The following is a 24,304-nucleotide window of genomic DNA, read 5'->3' on the forward strand; positions in this document are numbered from 1 at the left end:
ACAAGATTTTACTTAGATTATTTCTTCCAAAGAAAACACGTTTATAACAGCATAACCTGTAGTAAACCTTGTTTCCCAAAATAATTATCTTTCCACAAAATACTAACACCAATTGAGACCCACATGCATTAATATTCCCATCCAGACAACTGTCTTTAACTGCTTTCTGGTAGTCTCTTAAAATATCACATCTTTTTTCACTGAATATTTTGAAGAAAAGTTGAATATAGTTCTAGAGTTTCTTTTTTCACTGATATTTATTTTACATCATTGTTCATTTTTAAACAATGTTTGCTTCACCCCACCCCAGGTGTAGTTCCCATAGAGTTTCCTTCTCTAAGGCACCTGTGCACCATCACCTCAGTCCCCTGTGCTCCTCCCTCCCTCCCTCTGATCCCTCTCCCTCCTCCTCCCCTGCAGTATGCCCCTGATTTATAAGTGTCTGTTTTTGCTTTGTTGTATATTGTACTGTTATTATTCTTTCACACTGATGTCTTACTTATAGTCCTGCTATAAGTGAAACCACCCAATCTTTTTCTCTTTCCTTTTGACTTATTTAACTGAGCATAATTCCTTCTAACTACATCCATGTTTCTGCAAATGGCAGTATTTTATCTTTTTTGATTGCTGAATAGTATTCCACTGTGTATTGCAGCACTATTTATAGTAGGTAAAATCTGTAAACAACCCAAATGCCCAAAAATAGATGACTGGATTAAAAAGATGTGGTATATATGCACAGGTCTAGAGTTTCTACTCACAGTTACAAAGCGATTTCCTTCCAACTGGAAAAGACAAATTTAAGTGTTTGACTATTTTGATGACAAGCCACAGAGTAGTTACTGGTACCTACTGGATCATCTAATTTAAATTTTTGTAATGATTGAGCAGATGGATGCAGTTGATACAATGTGCTTGATATTTATTTCAAATACATTATTTAGCCTACTACTCAATTAACTGGCCATAAGAACCTTATGTTTTCCCAATTCATAATTGAAAGTATAAAAGATCTAAATTGAGAGGTCTTATTTGTACGCAGGTCTTAGCTTTGCTAATTCTTCCTGTGTTAATTTAGATATGCACAAGTTTCAATTTCTCTGTCTTAAACTTGAACTGACTAATAATAGTAACATCCAATATGACTGTGTTATGATATCATATATAAAAAGTGAGGCAGGAAGCTATTATTCATTATTTGTTCAAGATTATAGTATGACCTGTGTAACTCATCATCCACTTCATATGACTAACTTTTCAGGATCCTTGTACTTAATGCCTTGGATTATTAGATCATTTTGTTTTCTTTCTGCTTCTCTACATAAACTTGCTTTGCAGTCAGTCCCTGTATTCTTAAAGTCTTTCTTTATAATGTGCTCATTTCTAGCTCAATGGTCTTTCATATGGAATGTTGTCTCTACATAAAACTCAGTCCCATTATATTCCTTGTAAACTCAATGGAATATTCCTGTATATTCCTGAATCATGCTTCAGTCTTGATATTACCCCATTTGGCTCTTGATTTTTTTAAATACTGCTTTTATATTTGTAGAGCTGGTGTGTGAGTATGTGAATGCATGTCATCTCTCTTTTGGTTTGAAACTGCCCTGATCAATAAAATAAGTGTTTTATTTGTTTTTTTTGATATGTCTGTTTCATCTTCATTCTCATTTCCTATCCCCTGTTCTACGAAAAGCATTCTATAAATGCTCATTGCGTTCACTGATTCAAAGTGGCCTTGAAAAGCACAACAATTTCATCTTTTACGAGAGATAAAATGTTAAACACAATCTCACAAAGTATCTAAGGAAAATTTACCTAATTTGAATGCTTTAATGTCTCTTTATATGATGAAACCTGGTTTTATTTTTTTTATAATTTTTTTAAGATTTGTTTTTATACAAGAACCGGGGTACAGGCCAGATGCGCGGGAGGGTGAGAAGATTCACCAGAGACAGAGCAGGGAACAGAACAGGCAGACTGATGAAATACACTGCTGAGGGGAGCAGCAGATGAGATAGGAGAGGTCCACCTCACCATGTGGGATTCTCGCCAGCCTGCCGGGATCAAACCCACGCTGCAGAGGCTGCGGACAGCCTCACAGTGCAGCGCTCAACCACCTGCGCCACGAGGGAGGCCCTAATTTTATTTTTATGGTTTTATCTAGTATATTTGTAAGTTTCTCCTTGTCCCTTCAGTGTAGAAGAGACCATGTCATTGGACAGGATGATATAATCAGATGAGCCCTAAGTGCTTCCACACCATCTCACAAACATATGCAAATCTCATGTTTACTTTTTAGTATTTAAGTGACATTGAGGTTGTCAGGTGCTGGTTGATGCCTTTGAGCATGTTCTCACAGCCAGTAAGTGACTGAACCATAAAAAGTAACTTTGGCTAGTGAAACATTCAAAAAGAAGTGGGCCCTTACTCTAGAACCTCATTCCTGTCTCCCAGTCACTCATGTCTAGTTCTTGAAATTTCTTACATCTGATGTGCTTTCTTCCTTGTATAGAATTGCCAGATTTAGCAAATAAAAACAACAGGCTATCCAGGTAAACTTGAGTATTATAAACAGTAAACGCTTTTTTTAGCTTAAGTATTCTCCAATATTGAATGGGTCATACTTATATTTTTAGAAATATGCACTGTTCATGTAACATTCAGAGTTAACAGACACCCTATATTTTGCTGGAAAATCCTACCATGTAGTTTAATTTTTCTTTCTTTGAACATTCAGAACTAAACTCTGGCAGTGTCTCTGTGATTCTAGTCCCTGTTCCATCTATAAACACCAGGGCAATTGTTGTCCCCCACTGGCCAGTGCCTGACATCTCAGTCCTGCCCTGTCACTTACTGAGTCCCTCCACATCATACTTGTGTTGCAAGCATAGACTACAGATTCTAGTGACATCTTGTCTACCACTCAGCACACACATCCTTTCCCCTGACATAGAATCTTCTTTTTATTTTGTTCAGGCACAGCTTATGACTAATAAGAGCACATAGGCTAAGTTCTTGGGAATTATCCTTGTGGTTTCTTTTTTCTTTTCTTTTTTTCTTTATACAATCCCTGGGTATAGTCAGAAGCGTGGGAGGGTGAGAGAATTCACCAGAGCCAGAGTGGGGAAAAGAACAGGCAGAATGAGGAAGAACACTGCTGAGGGGAGCAGTGGGCGCGGCAGGAGAGGTCTGCGCACCTTGTGGTACCCTTGCCAGCAGCCGGGGATCAGATCGAGCCGGGGATCGAGCCGGGGATTGAGCCGGGGATCAAGGCTGGGATCGATCCAGCGCTGCAGAGGGTGCGGGCAGTTTCGCAGTCCAGCACACCAGGGGAGGCCCTATCCTTGTGGTTTCTATGTTGAGACTGTTGGTCTTCCTTGTGCAATGAATTGATTAACAATTACTGTTAACATCCAGAACTCATAATGCAATGTGAACACAGGGGCCTCTGCATTCCATGCTTGCTGCATAGGTCACTTCTCAATGCAGTGAAGAAAAGGACTCTTGTACTTGTTACACAACCCTGCCCTCTACTGGACCAGAGAACGAGACATTGGCATTGCCAGTGAGCTGTGCCAACACCTTCATCACCCAGGATCACTTTGCTTAAGATGTGGCCTAGAGTGAGATAATCTTTTGCAAAAACTTACTAAAAGGCGCATTAAAGACCAGAGTAGAACCGAAAATATTTTATTTATGGCCATAAGTTTTATTTGCATGATATAAGAGGAACTAAATATTTTTTTTAATAAATGAGCAAATAAATATGTAAACAAGTGAGTGAATGAGTAGCCCTTAAAATGTTAGGCCAAATATTGTTACTTTTATTACATATCTTTCCACAAGATTATAAGCTTCCTAACAGGTACATTTTTTTCTTTCTCAGAGTTGAATTTCCAGAACCAGTCAGTCTTGCTTATAACCAGCACTTAAACAATATTTGTTGAATGGATGGGTGGGTGAATAGATAGTTGAATAAATATATGGATATAAAGGTTTCAGATTTGTCCATTTAGTCAGCAGCTTTGTTTGATGTCTCAAAAGAGGTAGAGGTATATATTTAGTATATATAGACTGATATTAAATAAAAGCAGGTATTCTTCACCAATGATAAAACCGATGGACTTAGACAAATGAATATTTGTGTATGTTTTTAATTACCAGTAAATGTGTATATATTTTTGCAGGAAAAATATGAAACTGAATTGAAATATAAAATGACAGTAAATGGCAAAATTGCAGTGCTTCACTTGAAAAAAACCAAGTAAGTCTATTCTTTTTTTTTTTTATAAATTTTATTGTTATATTCCCCATACAATTGCAGCCCCCCCATTCTGACCCCAGTCCCTCCCCTCCCGCCCCCGCCCCCGTAAAAGTGTCTCTGGTTCATAGTTTTTTGTTGATTTTGATTTTCACTTTCTTATATTCATTTTCCTGGTCCCTTATTTAAGTTTTCTAGATTCCTGCTATGAGTGAGACCATCCGGTATTTTTCTTTTTCTTTTTGGCTTATTTCGCTGAGCATGATCCCTTCCAGCGCCATCCATGTTGCTGCAAATTGCATGTGTTTATCTTTTTTGAATGCTGAGTAATATTCCATGGTATATATGTACCACATCTTCTTGATCCAGTCATCTATTTTTGGGCATTTGGGTTGTTTCCAAAGCTTAGCTATTGTAAACAGTGCTGCTATAAACATAGGGGTGCAGGTGCTCTTTGGAATTGATGTTTCTGTGTCCTTTGGGTAAATACCTAGGAGTGGAATTGCTGGATCATATGGAAGCTCTATGTTTAGTAGGTCCAGAAATCTCCACACAGCTTTCCACAGTGGTTGGACCAGTTTGCACTCCCACCAACAGTGCAGAAGAGTTCCTTTTTCTCCACACCCTCGCCAACATTTGTTGTTGCTAGTTTTTTTAATATGTGCCATTCTCACTGGTGTAAGAGGGTATCTCATGGTAGTTTTGATTTGCATTTCCCTGATGACAAGTGATGTTGAACATTTTTTCATATGCCTGTTGGCCATTTGCATTTCCTCTTCAGAGAAGTTTCTTTTTAGCTCTTCTGCCCATTTTTTGACTGGATTATTTTCTTTGTTGTTGTTGAGTCTCATCAGCTCTTTGCAGATTTTTGTGATCAGTCCTTTATCATTAGTGTTGGGTGCAAAAATGTTCTCCCAGTTGGTGGGGTTTCTCTTTGTTTTTGTTATTGCCTCTTTTGCTGTGCAAAAGCTCTTTAATTTGATGTAGTCCCAGCTGTTTATCTTTGCCTTCACTATCACTGCTTTGGGTGATGTGTCTGTAAAGATGTCTTTGATGTGCAAATCACGTAGTGTTTTGCCTATATTTCCTTCTATATATTTTATGGTTTCAGGTCTTATGTCTAGTTCTTTAATCCATTTTGAGTTGATTTTTGTGTTTGGTGTGAGGTAGTGGTCAAGCTTCATTCTTTTGCATGTAGCGACCCAGTTTTCCCAGCACCATTTATTGAACAAACTTTCTTTGCTCCAATGCATATTCTTTGCTCCTTTGTCAAAGATTAGTTGACCATAAATCTGTGGGTTTATTTCTGGATTTTCTATTCAATTCCATTGGTCTGTATGTCTGTTCTTGTTCCAATACCATGCAGTTTTGATGATTATGGCTTTGTAGTATAGTTTGAAGTCTGGGAGTGTGATGCCTCCATTCCCTTCTTTTTTTTTCAGGAGAGCTTTGGCTATTCGGGGTTTTTTGTGATTCCATATGAATTTCATCAATAATTGTTCTATTTCTTTGAAGAATGACATTGAAATTTTGATTGGAATAGCATTGAATCTGTATATTGCTTTTGGAAGGATGGCCATTTTAATAATGTTTATTCTTCCAATCCATGAGCAGGGGATGTCTCTCCATTTCTTTGTGTCTTCTTCTATTTCTTTTAACAGTGTTTTATAGTTTTCTTTGTATAGGTCCTTTACCTCTTTTGTTAGATTTATTCCCAAATATTTGATTTTTTTTGTTTCAATAACAAAAGGGATGGTTTTTTTGATTTCTTCTTCTTCAGATTTATTGTTTGTGTATGGGAAGGCTACTGACTTTTGCGTGTTGATTTTGTATCCTGCCACTTTACTGAACTGATTGATGAGTTGAATTAGCTTTTCTGTGGAGTTTTTGGGGTTCTCTATGTATAATATCATATCGTCTGCAAATAGTGATAGTTTGACTTCTTCTTTTCCTATTTGGATTCCTTGGATGTCTTTCTCTTGTCTTATTGCCCTGGCTAGGACTTCCAGTATTATATTGAAAAGCAGTGGTGAGAGTGGACATCCTTGTCTTGTTCCAGATCTTAATGGAATTGCTTTCAGCTTTTCACCATTGAGAATGATACTGGCTGTTGGCTTGTCATAGATGGCCTTTATGATGTTGAGGTATGTTCCTTGTATCCCAAGAATTTCAAGGGCTTTTATCATGAATGGGTGTTGCACTTTGTTGAAAGCTTTCTCAGCATCTATTGATATTATCATATGGTTTTTATATTTCTTTTTGTTGATGTGTTGGATAACGTTGATTGATTTTCGGATGTTAAACCATCCTTGTGTCCCTGGAATGAATCCTACTTGGTCGTGGTGAATCATCTTATGGATACATTGTTGGATTCTGATAGCTAAAATTTTATTGAGGATTTTTGCATCAGTGTTCATTAAGGAGATTGGCCTGTAGTATTCCTTTTTTGTGTTGTCCTTGTTCGGTCTTGGTATTAGTGTAATGTTGGCTTCATAAAACGTGTTTGGTATTGTCCCTTCCTTCTCAATTTTTTGGAAGAGTTTGTGAAGGATAGGCACTAATTCGTCTCTGAATGTTTGGTAGAATTCATTTGTAAATCCATCAGGTCCTGGGCTTTTGTTTTTGGGGAGGTTTTGGATTACCATTTCAATTTCGCTTATTGTAATTGGTCTGTTTAGGTGTTCTATTTCTTCTTTATCTAGCTTTGGGTGATTGTAGAGTTGTAGGAATTTGTCCATCTCCTCTAGATTGTTAAACTTGTTTCCATATAACTGTTCATAGTAGTTACTGATTATTCTTTTGATTTCTGCTGTGTCCGTTGTGATTTCTCCTCTTTCATTGATGATCCTGTTTATTTGTGCTTTCTCCCTTTTTTCCTTTGTGAGCCTGGCTAGGGGTTTGTCTATTTTATTGATTTTTTCAAAGAACCAGCTCTTGGTTTCATTGATCTTTTGGATTGTTTTTTTAGTTTCAATTTCATTTATTTCTGCTTTGGTTTTTATTATTTCTTTTCTTCTACTGGTTTTGGGGTTTTTTTGTTGTTCTTTTTCTAGATCTTTGAGCTTCGAGATTAGGTTGTTTCTTTGCGTTCTTTCTTGTTTCTTGATGTGAGCTTCTATTGCTATATATTTTCCTCTTATTACTGCTTTTGCTGCATCCCATACATTTAGGATATTGGTGTCCTCCTTGTCGTTCAATTCAAAAAATTTTTTAATTTCTTCTTTGATCTCCTCATTAGTCCAATGGTCTTCCAGTAGTGTGGCTTTTAATCTCCATGAGGTAGGAAAGTTCCTTGCCTTCTTTTTATGGTTTATTTCTAGTTTGATGCCTTCATGGTCAGAAAAGATGGTTGATATGATTTCAATCTTGTTGTATCTGTTGATGTTTGTCTTGTGCCCCAGTATGTGATCGATCCTGGAGAATGATCCGTGTGCGCTTGAGAAAAATGTGTACTCCGTTTTTTGGGGGTTTAGTGTTCTATAGATGTCTGTTAAGCCCAATTGCTCTAGGTCCTTATTTAGAGCTTTGGTTTCTTTACTTATTTTTTGTCTTGTTGATCTATCCATTGTTGTTAGTGGTGTGTTGAAGTCTCCCACTACGTATGTGTTTTCTCTGATGTCTGTTTTCAGAGAGGACAACAGTTGTCTGATATATTTTGGTGCTCCTTCGTTTGGTGAGTATATGTTAATGAGTGTTATTTCTTCTTGAAGTATTGTCCCCTTGATCATAATGTAGTGACCATTGGGGTCTCTTTTTATCTTTTTGAGTTTGAAATCTGTTTTATCTGATATAAGTATAGCTGTTCCTGCTGTCTTTTTTGGTCCATTTGCTTGTAGGCTTGTTTTCCATCCTTTAACTTTGAGCCTATTTTTATCTTTTGTAGATAAATGTGTTTCCTGGAGACAGCAAAAGGTTGGGTTTTGTTTCTTAATCCAGGCTGCAACTCTGTGTCTTTTTATTGAAGAGTTTAGTCCATTTACATTTAGAGTTAATATTGATATGTTAACATCTGTATTTGCCATTGTGTTTGTCTTTCCTTTGATTTTATTTATTTATTCTTTTAATAACTTTTTTTTTTTTGGCCTTCTTTCATTGTTATTCGTCCCTCTGAGGTTCTGGCTTTAGGACTCCTTGTAGTATTTTTTGGAGTGGGGGTTTAGTTGCAATGAAATTCCGGAGTTTCTGTTTGTCTGGGAAGGTCCATATTCTTTCTTCAAAGAGGAAGGAGAGCTTTGTGGGATAGAGTATTCTTGGTTGGCATCTGTTTTCTTGGAGTCTGTTGACTATGTCCCTCCACTCTCTCCTTGCCCGTAGTGTTTCTTCGGAGAAGTCTGATGTCAGCCTGATTGGTTTTCCTTTGAATGTTATCTGTTTCTTCCCTCTTGCCAGCTTCATTATTTTTTCCTTGTCCTGGATTCTTGGGAGCTTTACTATTATGTGTCTTGCTGTATTTTTCCTTTCGTCGTGGAAGTTTGGTGTTCTTCTTGCTTCTTGTATATCAATTTTCAGCTCCTTCTTCACATTTGGGAAGTTCTCTTCAATTATCTCTTTGAATATTTTCTCTGTTCCTACATCTCTCTCCTCTCCTTCTGGTATTCCTATAACTCTTATATTTCCTTTCCTCATGGAGTCAGATAGTTCCCGAAGTCTTTCCTCGTTCTTTTTCCTTCGTACTTCTCTTTCCTTTTCTGTTTTGGTTCTTTTTATTTCTGTGTCTTTAAGATTACTTATTTGTTCTTCCATTTCATCTATTCTGCTTTCATTGCTTTTCCCAGAATTCTTTAGTTCTTCCATTAATTCTTTGATCTCCTGCATTTCTTTTACTTCCCTCTTTAGGGACTCAATTTCTTTCTTCTGACCATTGTTTTCCCTCTCTAGGGACTCAATTGCATTCTTCTGATCGTTGATTATTTTTCCCTTATCATTGTTTTCCTTTATGACTTCTGTCAGTTTTTTAATCACGGCAATTTTAAATTCTCTTTCTGGAAGGCTCAGAAATTCTTCCAAGTTATTGTCGTTGCAATCTGGGGGCTGGTTTTCTTTTTGTGGTGTGCTTTTTCTCTGGAGAGTTGCTAGGTTGCGTGTGGTTCTTCTCCTCCCTACTGTCTGTTTTCTAATTTGCCGTATGCGTTGGGACACTGTGTTGTTGGGACTGGCCGGCATCTTGGGTGGGCTTCTCTGCTCCCCTCTGGTTCCTCCAGGAGTCATCTGTCAGTTTCAAGCAGTCTTTACTGGAGAAAGGTCCCTGTTCTAAAATGCCGATGTGGGGACACACTCCCCTGTGTGCCTGGTCTGCCCCGGCGGTGGGTTCCTGCTCCCCCTCTGGGCTTGGACTGCAGGCCAGAGGGGGTCTGGCGTGGGCGAACTTCCCCCGCTCACCTCTGGCTCCTGAGGAAGCCTTCTGCAGGTAGTCTTTACTGAAGAAATGTCCCTGTTCTAAAATGGTGATGTGGGACACACTCCCTGCGCGTCTGGTCTCAGGCACACTCTTCTGCGCGCCTGGTCTGCCCTGGCTGTGGGTGCTCGCTCTCCCTGTGGGCTCAGACTACTTGTTCGGAAGGGGCCCGGTGTGGGCTAACTCCCCAGCTGGCCACTAGCTCCTTCAGGAGCCTCTTCTGGCTTCAAGTCGCTAGGTGGCGCCAGAGATCTCTCCTAGAGCCCTTGGGGAGCTGATTTTCCACCCCGTGGGACAGGGAGCAGAGCGGGAATGGTAGGGTACACCTCAACGGCTTTGGGGTGCTGTGTCTGCCTTGTGCCCCACCGTCGTGGGGAACCCACGCCCCTAATTTCGTGCCCCGGGTCTCAGTTCCAAAGCCCTCAGTTCCAGGACGCGGGCTGTAGCCCAGATCAGTGGCGCGGGAATGGCGCCTTTTGAATCCCGCTTCCCTGCCTGGGTGCCTGGTTCCTGCTCACTCAGGGAGGGCCTCCGCGCGTCTCCCCACAAGCCTAGGTCGCAGGCGCGGGGACCTGGGCAGCTGCGATCCGATCCGGATCAGCGCGCCGCTTTCCGCGCAAGCTTACCAGGCGGCCGGGGCTGTGTGCTGGTGCTGGTCTCCTCCTGGGGGGCGGGGCTCTCTTTAATGGCGCCTGGAGCTCACCTCCGCGGCGGGTCCTGCAGGGTTCTCCACAGCTCCCGTTCACGGGGTGTGGTGGCTGAAATAGTTCCTTTCCACTCACAGTCCCACTTGCTGCGTCCGTTTTTCTTGTTGGCCGTTTTGGTTTGTTGTTTCCCTCCTCTCTGCCCGTCGGAGAGTGCCGACTTTGTGGTCGGGGGAGGGGAGCAGGGTTCTACGCTTCCCTCCCTTCTGGTCCTCTTTTATGGCAACTTTCTTCTTTGGGCAGTTTGCTGGAGTCGTCCGTTTATCTTCCGTGTCCCAGTTCTCACTGGGACCTGCCGCTTTTCCTCCCTATTAACTTTTTTTAATGGGAGATCTTACCCGCAGCGTCTCCTCGCTGCCATGTTGCTCCGCCCCTCCCAAGTCTATTCTGATATCATCCTCATCAGTAGTAAATTAGCATATAAAAATTGTGCTAATTGTGTCTGTTACCGCTTATGGCTTTTGCCAACCTTGGCTCATCAGTTTTTGCTCTTAATACGTTCAAAGTGTTTTTAGCAAATATTTGTTCTTACATATGTAGTAGAAACACATTGGATAAAACAAAAGTTTACTATAGTTTTTATACTTCTAGTAATAAAACACAGGCAGACATGCATTTGATCAAATTCGATGAAGTATCAGAGAGATAGGTCTAGTGCACTTTGCTGTGATTTTTAAATCTACCCATAGAGCATTGTATTTTATAATTCCAACAGTGAAAATTAAGATTTCAAAATCATTTTGAAATGATTGTCAGGATTGATTTGGGCTCTATTGATTCCATTCTGAGGGCTCTTTCGATCCAACTACCCACTAATTTTTTTAAGATTTATTTAATTATGCATACAAGAAATGGGATACAGGCCAGAGTTGCAGGGTGGTGAGAGAATTCACCAGAGACAGAGCGGGGAGCAGAACAGGCAGACAGATCTAAAACACTGCTAAGGGAAGCAGCAGGGGAGACAGGAGAGTCAGCCACACCATGCAGGGCTGGGATTGGAACCCAGGCTGCAGAAGCTGCAGACAGCTTCACAGTGCTGTGCTCACCCGCTGTGCCAGCAGGGAGGCCCCCAACTACCCACTAATTGTCCATTTTTCTCTCACATTACATTGCCATCATACCCCTTTATTCATTTCATCCAAATTAAACTATTCTCCTCAAACTCTTCTGATCATCTCTATCGCAGACCTTGGTCATCCTATATCTAGATGGTTTCCAAAGTAATTTTTCAAATTATGTGCTCAATCTCTTAATCCCTAATTTGTTCTATATGTAAAACAACATATTTTTTTTTTATTTGAATGGATCATCACCTTTTGCAAAAATTCACAACTTGCTGGAGCTTGGAAACTGTACTTTAATGGAAATAAAACTGGTCTTTGATTCAGGCAAACCTGGATGTGATCATTTGCACTTGAATTATTTAATCTCATCTGAAAAATAAAAGAGTAATATTTATCTCTTAGAATTTTTGAAAGGAATAAGTTAACCTAATCTAACCTAGCAGCCAGTGTACATGAGTGCAAACTAATTAGTTCATTTCCTCCTTGTCCTTCCTCTTTTAAAATACATATATCAATATAAAGTAAAAATCAAAATCAACAAGCAACTATAAACCAGAGACATACTATGGGGGATGGGGTGGAAGGAGGGGTGGGAAAAGGAAGGACTAGAGTCAAAATAAGGGGGGGGGGTGCAATTGTATGGGGAATATAACCAAAATGAAAATGCATACATTGTGCAAAGATGAAAAAAGATGTAAGAATTATATAAAATAAAATATTTAAATTTTTTAAAAATTCAAAATATATATATATATATATATATTCAATTGTATGGGGAATATAACCAAAATGAAAATGCATACATTGTGCAAAAATGAAAAAAAAAAACAAAAAATAATAAAATATATATTCAGACTCCTATTTTCTGAAAGATTTTTAAAAATTTTTAATTGTTTATTTCAGCATTTTTTTCTTAAGAGTTGTTTTCAACTCTTATTTTTGTTTCAGTACAGTATGTATGTCCCTGCAAGAGGCTTGCTGTCTTTTTTTACTAATTACAACTACCAGCAGTCACCTGATGCATTAGTTAAAAATATTTATTTTATATAAGCTCCAGTATTTATTACAATCATAATTTTAGATGCTTAGTGCAAATGCTGAAAAGACCCTACCTACCAAAGCAAATTAATTTTCAATCAATTTAACCCTGTTATTAGTTACTAATGGGCAAGTAAAAGCGCAGTTACCCAAACAGTTGAAGAAGATTGCTCTTCTCAATAATTTTTATAATCTGCCTTTCTTAGTTTCCCTTTTATCCTTTTATCCCTTTTATCCTTTTATCCAAATTTCCCTTCAGACAAATAAACAAAATAAGCAAGTCTTTTTTTGGGGGGGAAGCATATATTGTTCTATAACATTTAGGAATGTCCCTGTCTGTATTATTTTAAGCATCACATTGATGGTTGGACTTGTTTTGGGGATGTAGGACTTGGAGCTCAGGAATTAAAACTTTTATGCACAGCCAGTGAAAGTTCTCACTTTGATCGCTGGACTTTGTAATTTTCCTGAATAATCATGACTTCTTTTTCCCTCTCAGTGGTCTCCTTGCACCAGACTACACAGAAATACATTATAATTCCACTGGCAAGGAGGTTACCACAAGCCCGCAGATCATGGTAAGATCATTTCCTAGATTTATTGAAAGATGGTGTTATTTCCAGACAAATAATGAAAATAATATTTGCATTTAAAGTGGTGCTTTGCTCAATAGCAATAATTACTTAATTGATACCCTTCGACACAGTGGTTTGATATGAACAAAGGCATATCTCGACAGCCTTCAAGAACTCTGCAAGAGAGTGGGCAGAAGGAGATGTTACTTTTATCAGAAAAGTTAAGAACTAAACACATCTCATGTTCTTAGTACATGTTAGCTTAGTAAGATCATGTAGTCTCGCAGACTCAAGACCATTTCCTCAGTGGTAGAATTGGTCAATTTCTATGTTTTTTCCAAAATAATTTCCACACTTGAATTTTATTCAGAGCAGATGTAAAACAGAATGAGAGATAGTTCAACACTGTCATCTTTTCTGAGTTCCATTTTTTTTTATTGGAAGCTCTTTGAACATTCCCTTTTATATCAAAATTTACATGGACCATAACTTCATCTAAGCAAAGTAGAATGGTGTCCTTGACTGACATATATCTACAGAAGAAGGTGTTCGGATAGGCATTTATAGGCATTTTGCTTCAGATGGAGGCAGGGGATGTTGTACTGATCCAGTTAACCTGGTGGAATTCTTCAGATGAATCAATGAATTCAACCACAATCTGAATAACTCATCCACTGGGAAGAGCTCATAGTTTAAAAAAATGAACAATTTAAGGGAAAAAAATAATGCCTGATTTGGAGGAACTCAGGGTTTTTTAAGCTTACAGATGTAAATTTGTTTCTTCCAGACCATATTCACCCCTGCTGTGCAACTTCAGCAGCACCTATACCAACATTTAGTTAACACTCTAAGTATTTTGGGATCATTAAGTAAATATTAAAGATTTTAACAAGTAAAAGCTTTAAAATATTCTATTTTTCTAAGTTGACATTTGTTCAGTATAAAGTGGTTTAAAGGCACTGTATTTCCTTTTTTTTTTTGAGAATTTAACTTCAAATTTAGCCATGGGTCTAAAAGTATGCACACTTTCCTTTGCAAAATCTCTTTTCCTTTTTGTTTTTTAGGATGATTGTTATTACCAAGGGCATATCCTTAATGAAAAAGTTTCTGATGCTAGCATCAGCACTTGTAGGGGCCTAAGGTAAGACATCCTAAATGGATTGTGTGTACCTGTGATGATGGGAGGAGGATGTTTCAATAAATCTGAACAATTTCAAACATGATTTACTACAGTTGAGTGTGAATCCTAGGATCTCAAAAAATTTGAAATTTGAAGGAGACACGGCTTCTCTTGACAGTGGTGTGTAAATTACACATCCACATTGTTTGCTGTGTTGTTGTTTGCTTATGTTCAAAATGGAGGTTTCTTTAGTATAAGTTTTAGAGTCAAGATTTTTAGGGAATGGGGCCTCTCTGGTGGTGCAAGGGGTTAAGCACCGCGCTATGAGGCAATCAATCCGCAGACTCTGCAGCAGGAATTCGATTCCCGGTTGGCCAGGGAGCAACCCACATGGCGCAGCAGACCTCTCCTGTCTCGCCAGCTGCTCCCCTCAGCAGTGTACTTCGGTCAGTGTGCCTGTTGTGTTCCCTACTCTGTCTCTGGTGGGTCCTCTCACCCCCGTATCTCTGGCCTGTACCCCAGCTCTTGTATGCATAAATAAATAAATCTTCAAAAAAAAATTTTTAGGGAATGGGTGTCCCTCTTCATCTCTCCTCTCCAAGTCTCAATTCTCTCTGTTGTTCATCCTGTCTATGACAAGGACATCCAGTTTCTCTCTACATGTTAATGACCCACTCTGCATCTGTCTACAGCAGGAAATGCCCAGACTTGATTGTCTAATGTCCTCTTCCAAACCTCCATATTTCTTCCATATCTGGATATTTCAATAAAAATTGCAATCATAATGTACTTCATATCAAACTAATGATTTACTTCCAAATCTTTTATTTTCCAGTGTTCCCTGTCTCAATGAATGGTATAATAAATTAATGACTTATACTTTCAGAAACTTAGTGCCTTGATGATTTCTAGTCATCAACCTAGATTTTTCAATCTAGTATTAAGTCCTGTTGATTTTATGTTCAAAATATTTCCAGAGATTAGGCATTATATTCTCTCTCTACTTCCACAACCTCATCCAAGCTATCATGATCGTTTTTGCAAATGATTGCAGTCAACCACTTATTTCTTCATTTCCACTCTTGTTGGCTTCTAAGTGCCTGTACATTTAATCCAGTCTCCTTTTTATATGCTGTTGTACATTTTCTTCCTAGCAATATAGCATAATTAAATTGTATGTGTATATATGTAGATATATGCTTCTATATCTATATCTATATATATATATATATGAGTCAGGTCAGATGCAATTATTTGATCTATATCCATCTTCTTCATTGGAATATAAGGTCTGGAGAAAGCATGAGAGGAGATACTGGGACTTTTTTTTAAACCATCTGCCTATAGCTCAATGCCTAATGTATAATGAGGGCTCCAAAATATTGGTGGGATGAACCTTAGGTCAGGGCTTCATTAAAAAGAAGTAGAAGAAATTGATAATGGACATTGATCCCATATTTACATACTGTGTCCTTCAATATTGGCAACCATCCTTTTAGGTTGTTTTTTTTATTATTATATAATTTATTTATTTTTATATATTTTACGTCATTGTTCATTTTTTTTACAGTGTTTGCTTCTTTCCTCAGGTGTGGAATTTAATATAATTTCCACCACCAATTTACCTGTGCACCATCACCATAGTCCCTTGTGCTCTTCCCTCCCTTGTTTTGATCCCTTTCCCTCCTCCTCCCCTGCAGAATGTCTCTGATTTATAGTTGCCTATTTATTTTTGTTTTGTTGTGTTTTTTTATTGTTACTATTTTTTTCCCCTGGTGCCTTATTTGGTTCCCCTATAATTCCTCCTGTAAGTGAAACCATCGATATTTTTTCTTTTCCTTTTGACTTATTTCACTGAGCATAATCCCTTCTAGCTCCATCCATGTTGCTGCAAATGGCATTTGTTTATCTTCCATTGTGTATATATACCACATCTTCTTGACCCAATAATCTATTTTTGGTTAAGTTGGTATTATTGTTATTATCATTTCATAGATGGAGAAACTGAGGCTCTATGATTTTAAGTAATTTTCCCATGGCATCACAGCTAATACGTGAAGACTCAGAATTTTAACCCTTACTGAGAGACTCCAAAGTCCTTCTTATTTATTTTTTTGCACTTTGTTTTTATTTTATTTTATTTTATACATCATTTTTCATTTTTGCACAATGTGTGCATTTTCATTTTGGTTATATTCCCCATACAATTCTCAGCCCCTTATTTTGACCCCAATCCCTCCTCCCCTCCCCCACCCTGATTCCCTGTAATCAGGGAAATGCAAATCAAAACTACAATAAGACACCATCTTACACCAGTGAGAATGGCACATTTAAAAAAAAAATAGCTACAACAAATGTTGGCGAGGATGTGGAGAAAAAGGAACTCCTCTGCACTGCTGGTGGGAGTGCAAACTGGTCCAACCACTTTGGAAAGTTGTGTGGAAATTCCTCAGCCTGCTAAATATGGACCGTCCATATGATCTAGCAAAGTCCTTTTTTATGTTCAGTGCACCTTACAGCAGACATAGCATATGGAATGGAAGAATACTGAGAGTCAGGAAAAATCTATTCTGGTGCCAGCTCCAACACAGTTAACAATATGATATTGCAGTAGTCACTTCTCCCAATAGGTCCATTTCCTCATAAAGAAAATGAGTACAGCCAATCTCTAAGGGTATCTTCAACTACATTGTTACACTGCATTCTTCTGCCATGAACTTGAAATATTTGACATTGATGGCTTTTTGTGAGCCACATGTCTATGGAACTAAAATGCAGGAATAATTTTTAAGAAGCCTGCATTCTCACATTTTTTTTAGGGGTTACTTCAGTCAGGGAGATCAAAGGTACTTCATTGAACCTTTAGGGCCCACAAATCAAGATGAACAGGAACATGCACTCTTCAAGTATGATCCTGATGAAAATACTAATGGCACCTGTGGGTTGGATGACACATTATGGACACATGGATCTCGGCGGAATGTGGTCGCACCTGCCATCAGTCTTGTTGTATGTACATATTTATTTTTTACTTGCAGTCATTTCTTGTGGTCCTGTCCTAGATGACCTGAGTTCTGATCTTAGCATCTGCAGTTGACTAAACTTTAAAGTCTTTTTTTTTAAACTAATAGGCTATAGAGACCCCGAAATCTTGTGTATTGAATATCTATTCATTATTTCATCTATTAGTAGCAACAATGTGTAAGTAGTAAAAAGAAGTATTAGGTATAATGCTTGCCCTCTAGAAACAAGCAACTTTGTACACATACCTTAGTGTTCATAATACTATAACATGTAACAAAGGTATAAATTATTATTGTTACTTTGGAATAAAATATCTTGCTGTCTTCACCAATGAACTCAATCAACAAATATTTAGTAAAGTGCTGCAGTGTTGCTGGGGATGTAGTGATAAGCAAAATAAAAGCAGAATTGAATTTGCCCAACGGAAGTTAGAATATATGCTTTATATTTGCAGTGCTGCTTCCAGTCATAGAAGAAAAATGAGTGTGGCTTGTGTTTGAAGCAACAAAGTACATATAAAAAAATCTTTTACATTATTACCTTTATTTCCTTTAGGATTCATTTCATATTCAAATCTTTTCTAAATGTTCTTAGAATCCATAAGCACTTGGCAGATTGCTCAGAGTATAGTAAAATCTCCATTGGATTCAATATGCTGTGGATTTAAATTCTGCCAGAGATGTCTAGGAACCCAGAAGAATCACTGTTAACTATGTGAATGTTGCTCTCCTGGTTAGCACGGCACAGGCCTCTGGACCCTCTGCCTCCCTCCTTGGTAACCACGTGCAAATAGCCTTGTTTTCATGATATCCTATCTTTTTTTAATTGTTTTGCCTCCTACATCTAACCTACTAGTACAACTCCTTCCCATTTCCTTTCACTGTTATCCCTCCTCTGGTTGAAGGCTAAATCTTAGAGCATTGCATACAGCTCAAACTTGGGTCCTCTTCTTACCTCATCTACATACTCTTTCTAGATAATCACATCCTGGCCTATTTAAATAGAAATGCTGAACTAATTACTCTCATATGTATATTTCTAACTTAGGCCTCTCTTCCGAGGTTCACACTGTTATAACTACATATCTCATGCATTCATTCAAATGTCTAGTATCACAAACTTAACATGGTCAAAATAGAAAGAGACTCATCTCCAAACCCCAAACAAAACCTGCGTCTCCCTGACTTTCCCCCATATCAGTTAGCAATATCACCAGTCATTATTTGTTCAGGCCAAAAACCAGAACCAGCAGCCACAGGGCACCATCTGTCTTACAGTAATTATGGTAGTGCCTCTTCTTGATTTCATCTCTGCCATTACTGCTTCAGTAGAATTCACCCCCACAGCAGGTGGAGTGATTCCTTTATTGTAAATCACATCATGTCACTTTTAAGTTTAAAGCCTTCTAATGATTTCTTAGAACACTTTGTACAAAATCAAAAATAACTGATCAAGTATTGCAAACCTCTGTTTTCTTACGGTCTCACCAAACTCTCTGATTTTATGGAATGCTGTGATACTGAGTGACAAGGAGTTATTTCATTACAGATGGCTAGGGAAATCTCTAAAGAGTTGGCCCTGAAGCAGACATATTAGTGTAAATGAGAAGTCAGGAGGAAAGAATAAGTTGCATATGTGTATAATTTATATATGTGTGTGTTTTTATATAAATAATATATTAACTATATTTATAATCAGGTGCATTATGTTCCAGGAAATAATCAAACAGGAAAAGAAAAGTATTTACCTGCTAAATGACAAGCACTTCCAGAAATGCAACATAATGAACTTTGATAGTTTATTATTAATTTGTATTATGTATGTATATATCTATCTATATATAACTTTCCAATAGGATAATCTGGTATGAAACATAGGAGTGATTTTGGGGTTTTTTTTGGGGAAAAATAAACACAAAAAAAGGATCTTGGAATGTGTGGAGAACTCCAGCTCTGCTGAGGAGCAGAAAGCAGAGGGTGTGTGTGGTGGTTCTGGGCATTACCCCACTGGTAAAAGAGGGGGCATTGTGAGGATAGAAATAAGGACCTGCTTTAAAAACAGAAGGATGCTGAAGTCAAAGTTTGTCTATCTCATTGAAGGCTAGTGGGAAGGGTCCACTGTTCAAAAATCCAAAGACTTTGTATTTACTTCCAGCATCTCTGTTAATTAGATATTAATCATTTTAGCTCTGGTAAAAGGAGCCAGATTAGAATATCACAGGTTTCCATTCCAGGTCTAATATGCTAAAACATGGTAATAATTTTGATTGCTTAGAATTAAAATACTAATATTGTTTTCTTTTATTGTTAGATATCAACTAAGTTCATAAAATTATATGTTTCACATAAAAGAATGATGCTTGCAGAGAAAAAAATGTTGTCTTGGAAATTTCTCTTTTTATGTATATTACAGAACTTGAAAGACCGGAAGGTTAAGGAGCATAAAAAATATATAGAATACTATTTGGTCCTGGATCATGGTGAGGTAATTATAGCAAATAAATGTGTCTTTTCAAATTTCCTCTACATAAATATTTGTATTGTGTTAGTCAGTAAACATATAGATCCATTTCTAAAAATCATGAGATTTTTAGATAAGATATTGCATTTTATAAATTTTTTCTGAACCTAGAAAATCTGACATGAATAGACTACTTGGGTTTCTCCTTTTTGAGACTATGCATAAATTTAAATTTTTGGCACTATATGCTCCTTATTGCCTTAAAAACTCCAAACTTAGCATTCAATTAAGTTTCTTTGTCATTTTGTTTTCCATTAAATAATAAAATCATTGACAACTTAAAATTTATGCTCTCACAGAATGGTAAATATAGAAGACTAAAGAATGAGATCTTCTGAAAAAAGCAACTTTATAGTAATATTATTTGTCTTTTTTTACAATAATGCTGATTCATATATTGAATTTTCTAAACCTGAGGTCCACCTGTGTGATCTCCAAAGGAAAAATAATTGTGTGATGATAATTGAGATTATTAGTTAACTCAGGAAGTAAACTTTGGCCTATCTTTTTGCACTAAATTCATTTACTGTTCATGTTTTTCTATGAATAAGCTATTTCTTGCATTAATTTTACACAGCTTAGGAAGCCATAATAGTTAACTGAAAATTATTTGAAATAATTCTTTAGGACTTTACACTGAGCTAGCATTTAAGAGAACAAAGCATCATCTATACTCCCGAAGTGTCCTAATTTAGCTAGAGATGTAAAGATGCAATTTGTTTCTCACTTTTAGGTGCTAACTTTTATAATTGATCCTAAATAATAATCACCAATAAGTAATAAAAACCATATTTCATTTTTAACCTTTCAATTATATTCATTTTTATCAATCACCATATTTTGTCTTTCTTGTTTTTTTAGTTTAAAAAATATAATCAGGATCAAGAGGAAATAAGAAAGCGGGTGTTTGAGATGACCAATTATGTCAACATGGTATGATAAATTTTATTTATGTAAGTTTAACATTTTGCTAGTAGTTGTCATTGGATGTTTCTGTGAATCCTCAAAAGCAGGAAGGAGAGTCAACAATTCTGGGTAAATATCACTGATGGATTCTTGAAGGGTGACCATGACTTTTGCTACTGAATTGAATATTAATACTACAGGATAGGGACTTCTCACCTCCTTGTAACACGATTCTCAATCCATGAATTTATAGTGATTTTTTTAACAACTTTTTATTTTTCTGAAGTCCAGTAAGAAAGTGCCGAAAACAAAATCTGAGAAAGTCAATTAAAGGAAGAAAACAGAAAAATAAAAACAAAATAACCCAACTCTCACATGGGAGCCTCTCACATATAGTTTTTCATTTAATCCATGGAACAGCTTTAGGATATTACTAAGCCTAAATTATAGCCAAGTAATTCAATGCTGAGAAGTAAAATTATTTGTGTAATATCGCAAAGATAGAAAATGGTAGAGGTAAAGCTTGGACTTAGATTGGTCAGGTTTCAGCACCCATATTGATAATATAATTGTTGATGCTATGCTTTAAATATGATTTTATCCTCTAGTAGACCAAATCTAAAAAAAAATGATTTCTATATTCCTTCTAATTAAATCTTGACTGTTAGTTTCGTGTCAACTGAGTATATAGTTAGCCTACTTACTTGAAATGGGTGAATTACTTTGTGATAGCCAACAGATCCTCTAAGGGAAAAAAAAAGGAATGAAGGAGGAGTCCATGACCAAGGTCACACCTCATTTTTTCACCCCAAAGATCACACTGGCTTCTCTTTGGAAACTCCAAGATTTGAGCAGATTTTTCAACATTTACTTTTGGCCAAGTACTTTTTAAGCTCACAGAGAAAAAGTGGGGAATACAATGGACAAATTTCCATTCCTTCAAGGGTTCATTTTCCTTTCAGGAACTGCATTCTTCTTCAGAGAGAGAGAAACACAGCAAACTAAATAAATAGTATGAAAATAGTAATATGTGCAATATAGGTATATATAGCAGCGTTTAAAAAAGAGGGAGATTGAGGTTGGAGGATGGACAGGACAAAACAGAGACTGGGACAGGGCGTAGGTTGTTCTGTTTGAGGTACAATGGGAAGGCCCCTGTGGCTGGAAAGTGGTGATCCAGAGGGTGGGAGGCGAGGACTTTGGAAAGGTGGCAATTGCTAGGACATGAATGTTGGGGGGTGCGTGTAACCACTTTGCTATTGTAGGTGACTGAGGAAGACACTGAAGCATCTGAGCTTGTGAGGCTGCATGCTCAAATGTGTGTTCTTAAATTGTCATCTTGGCCATCATATTGAAAATACTGAACGACAGCAAGGGCAGTAGCAAGACCAGATAAGGGAATGCACCATAGTTTCAGGGCAAGATATGCTGGTGGCCTGGTGACAGGCAGGTGAGAATGGCTCATCTCTGAATAAAGTCAACAGGGCCTATGGAATGAGAAGGATGTTAAGCAGTATAAGAAAGAGGTGTCATAGCACAAGGATTTTGGCCTAAGCAACTTTAAAAATGTGAACTAATGGTAGTTTAGAGGAAAGATTAGGACTTCCATTTCCAACATCCCACTCTTTATACATTGTCTTTGGCTGTTTTCCTGGCACAGTGCCAGAGGTGGTGAGTAGTTGCCACACTGTCTCAAAGCTTAAGATACTTTTTATCTGGATCTTTACATAAAGAGTTTGCCAACACTGGGGTAGATCACCAATGGGGAGGGTGCAGATAAGTAAACAAGAAACCCAAGGAGAATCATTGGAGTTTTTCTTGGAGGTGAGGTCAGTCTGGGGGAGAGACAGACAGAGACCAAGAGGTAAGCAGTGTATAGGAGGAAAGGCAGAATTGAGTCTAATTTGGAAATTGCTTGAAAGAGAAATCTGTCAAGGGGAAGAATGTTCAGTGATATTAGATGCTTCTGAGGACTGCATCTGGCCACTGAATTTAACAAAGGAAAGATTATTGTTACCTGGATGAAGCAAATTTCCATGGAGCATAAGAGCAAAGACATGGCTGAGTGCAGAGAGGATGTGAGAGATAGAATCGGAGACAGTGACTTGAGGACATTCTTTCCAGAAGTTTGCAATAAGGGGAAGCAGAAAAGGGGGTTATAGGTAGAAGAAGGGTCTTAGAGAAATTCCTCCCCTAACCCACTGCCCCTACCACCATGGGTCATCCATTTTATGCTGACGGGAATGATTCCATGCAAGGTTGAGCACTGCCCATACAGGAAAGATGGAGGAATTGCTGGAATAATTTCCTCCATCTGGGGAGAAAGAGAGACAATATTGTGCATGAGAGACGTCAGCCTTAGGCTCACAGATATTCCTTCTGCAGTAAAGAAGGGGAGACATGTGTCCAAGCAGGTGGAGTCTGTTACGAGGCTGCTGGTGGGAGTTTGTAGAAGTTCTCTTCTGGTCACTTCTATGCTCTCCGTAAATTTGGAACAGACATCTTTTCAAATTGAGGGTTTTAAGTGGAGTGTCAGAATTCCTAAGAAAGAGTAGTGACTACCAAAAGTATGTGTAGACTACCAAGAGTTGATGCATTTTGGAATGCAGTGCATTTCCTGGAAAATGGTAAGGACCCATGAGGCTAGTAGTCAAGCCTTCAAATCAAGGCAGTGGGCATGGACTCAGCTGTTTGTGCTGGGACCTGGGACAGGGGAGGTCTAGGAAGGGGTAGATTTAACCGGGATTGGAGTTATGTCAGGTGATTAAAACAGTCAGAAAGGAACAAGTTGAGGGGAAAATGCAGGGAAGACGTCTGATCTGGTTAGCTTTTTACTTCAATTTTGATAATCCCATTTCTCAATACTTTCATTGTTTTCTAAGCTACTTAAAAAGCTTTGGTTTTCTCAACAAAATGTTGGCCTATGTGAAGACCAGCCACTGTGCAGGGTCCTCTCTCCCTGACCCCAAGTTTTATTGAGATATAATTGGCATATAATTTTATGTAAGTTTAAGGTATACAATGTATACCTTTTGTTACACTACATACTGCTAAATGGTCAACACCTCCATCATGCCACATAATTACCTTTTTTTTTGTATGTATGGGGAGAACATTTAAGATTTACGCTCTCAGTAATTTACAAGTATGTAATATAGTGTAATTAACTACTATTACAAGTCTGTACATTGGAATCCCTACCCTATTCTTCTCAAATCTATAATTTTGTGCTCTTTGCATTTTAACAACTAATGTAGCGATTTAAACTTTTATTTTTAAGTAGCCCTGTTATCTTTTAAGCATAATTCATTATTCTAAAATTTGTCCTATATGCAGTATAGATAATTTGGTTCAGTTCAAGTTTCAGAATTAGAGGGCTGGTTCCTTTTGTGTGGTTCTCAGATGTAGGAATTTTACACATAATGTTATTTTTCTAATGTCCATATCAGCACTGGGTCAACCTTGCTAATTCAGAAATATTATGACTCTTAAAAGTGCATATGAACAAACATATTTAAGATCACAGTCATGGAGTATTAATTGAAAATTATGTCTTGTGGTACAAGCAGGAAAAGTTTGTTTTCATAGGATCTTTGTTCAAAAAAAGGGGGAGTTACAAACCTGAAATATCTAAGAGTGCCTGGCCTGCCTAAGGATGGGGATGCTAGAGTAACTTCTGTTTCATAAGCGTATG

At 37.7% G+C, this 24,304-nt stretch overlaps 1 protein-coding gene across 1 annotated transcript in view; it reads left to right on the plus strand.

Moving 5' to 3' along the window:
• ADAM28 (ADAM metallopeptidase domain 28) overlaps positions 1-24,304 on the plus strand; it is a gene marked incomplete at both ends in the record, with an annotated part of 98,656 nt that overhangs the window by 50,166 nt on the left and 24,186 nt on the right. Inside the window, 6 exons of the mRNA XM_084245570.1 lie at positions 4,191-4,267; positions 12,965-13,043; positions 14,105-14,181; positions 16,980-17,169; positions 19,597-19,668; positions 20,566-20,637. Coding sequence (XP_084101696.1) covers positions 4,191-4,267; positions 12,965-13,043; positions 14,105-14,181; positions 16,980-17,169; positions 19,597-19,668; positions 20,566-20,637 — 567 coding nt within the window. The remainder of the gene's footprint in view (positions 1-4,190; positions 4,268-12,964; positions 13,044-14,104; positions 14,182-16,979; positions 17,170-19,596; positions 19,669-20,565; positions 20,638-24,304) is intronic.

The sequence above is a fragment of the Talpa europaea genome (assembly GCF_964194135.1).
Source record: "Talpa europaea genome assembly, chromosome: 10".
Taxonomy (NCBI): domain Eukaryota; kingdom Metazoa; phylum Chordata; class Mammalia; order Eulipotyphla; family Talpidae; genus Talpa; species Talpa europaea.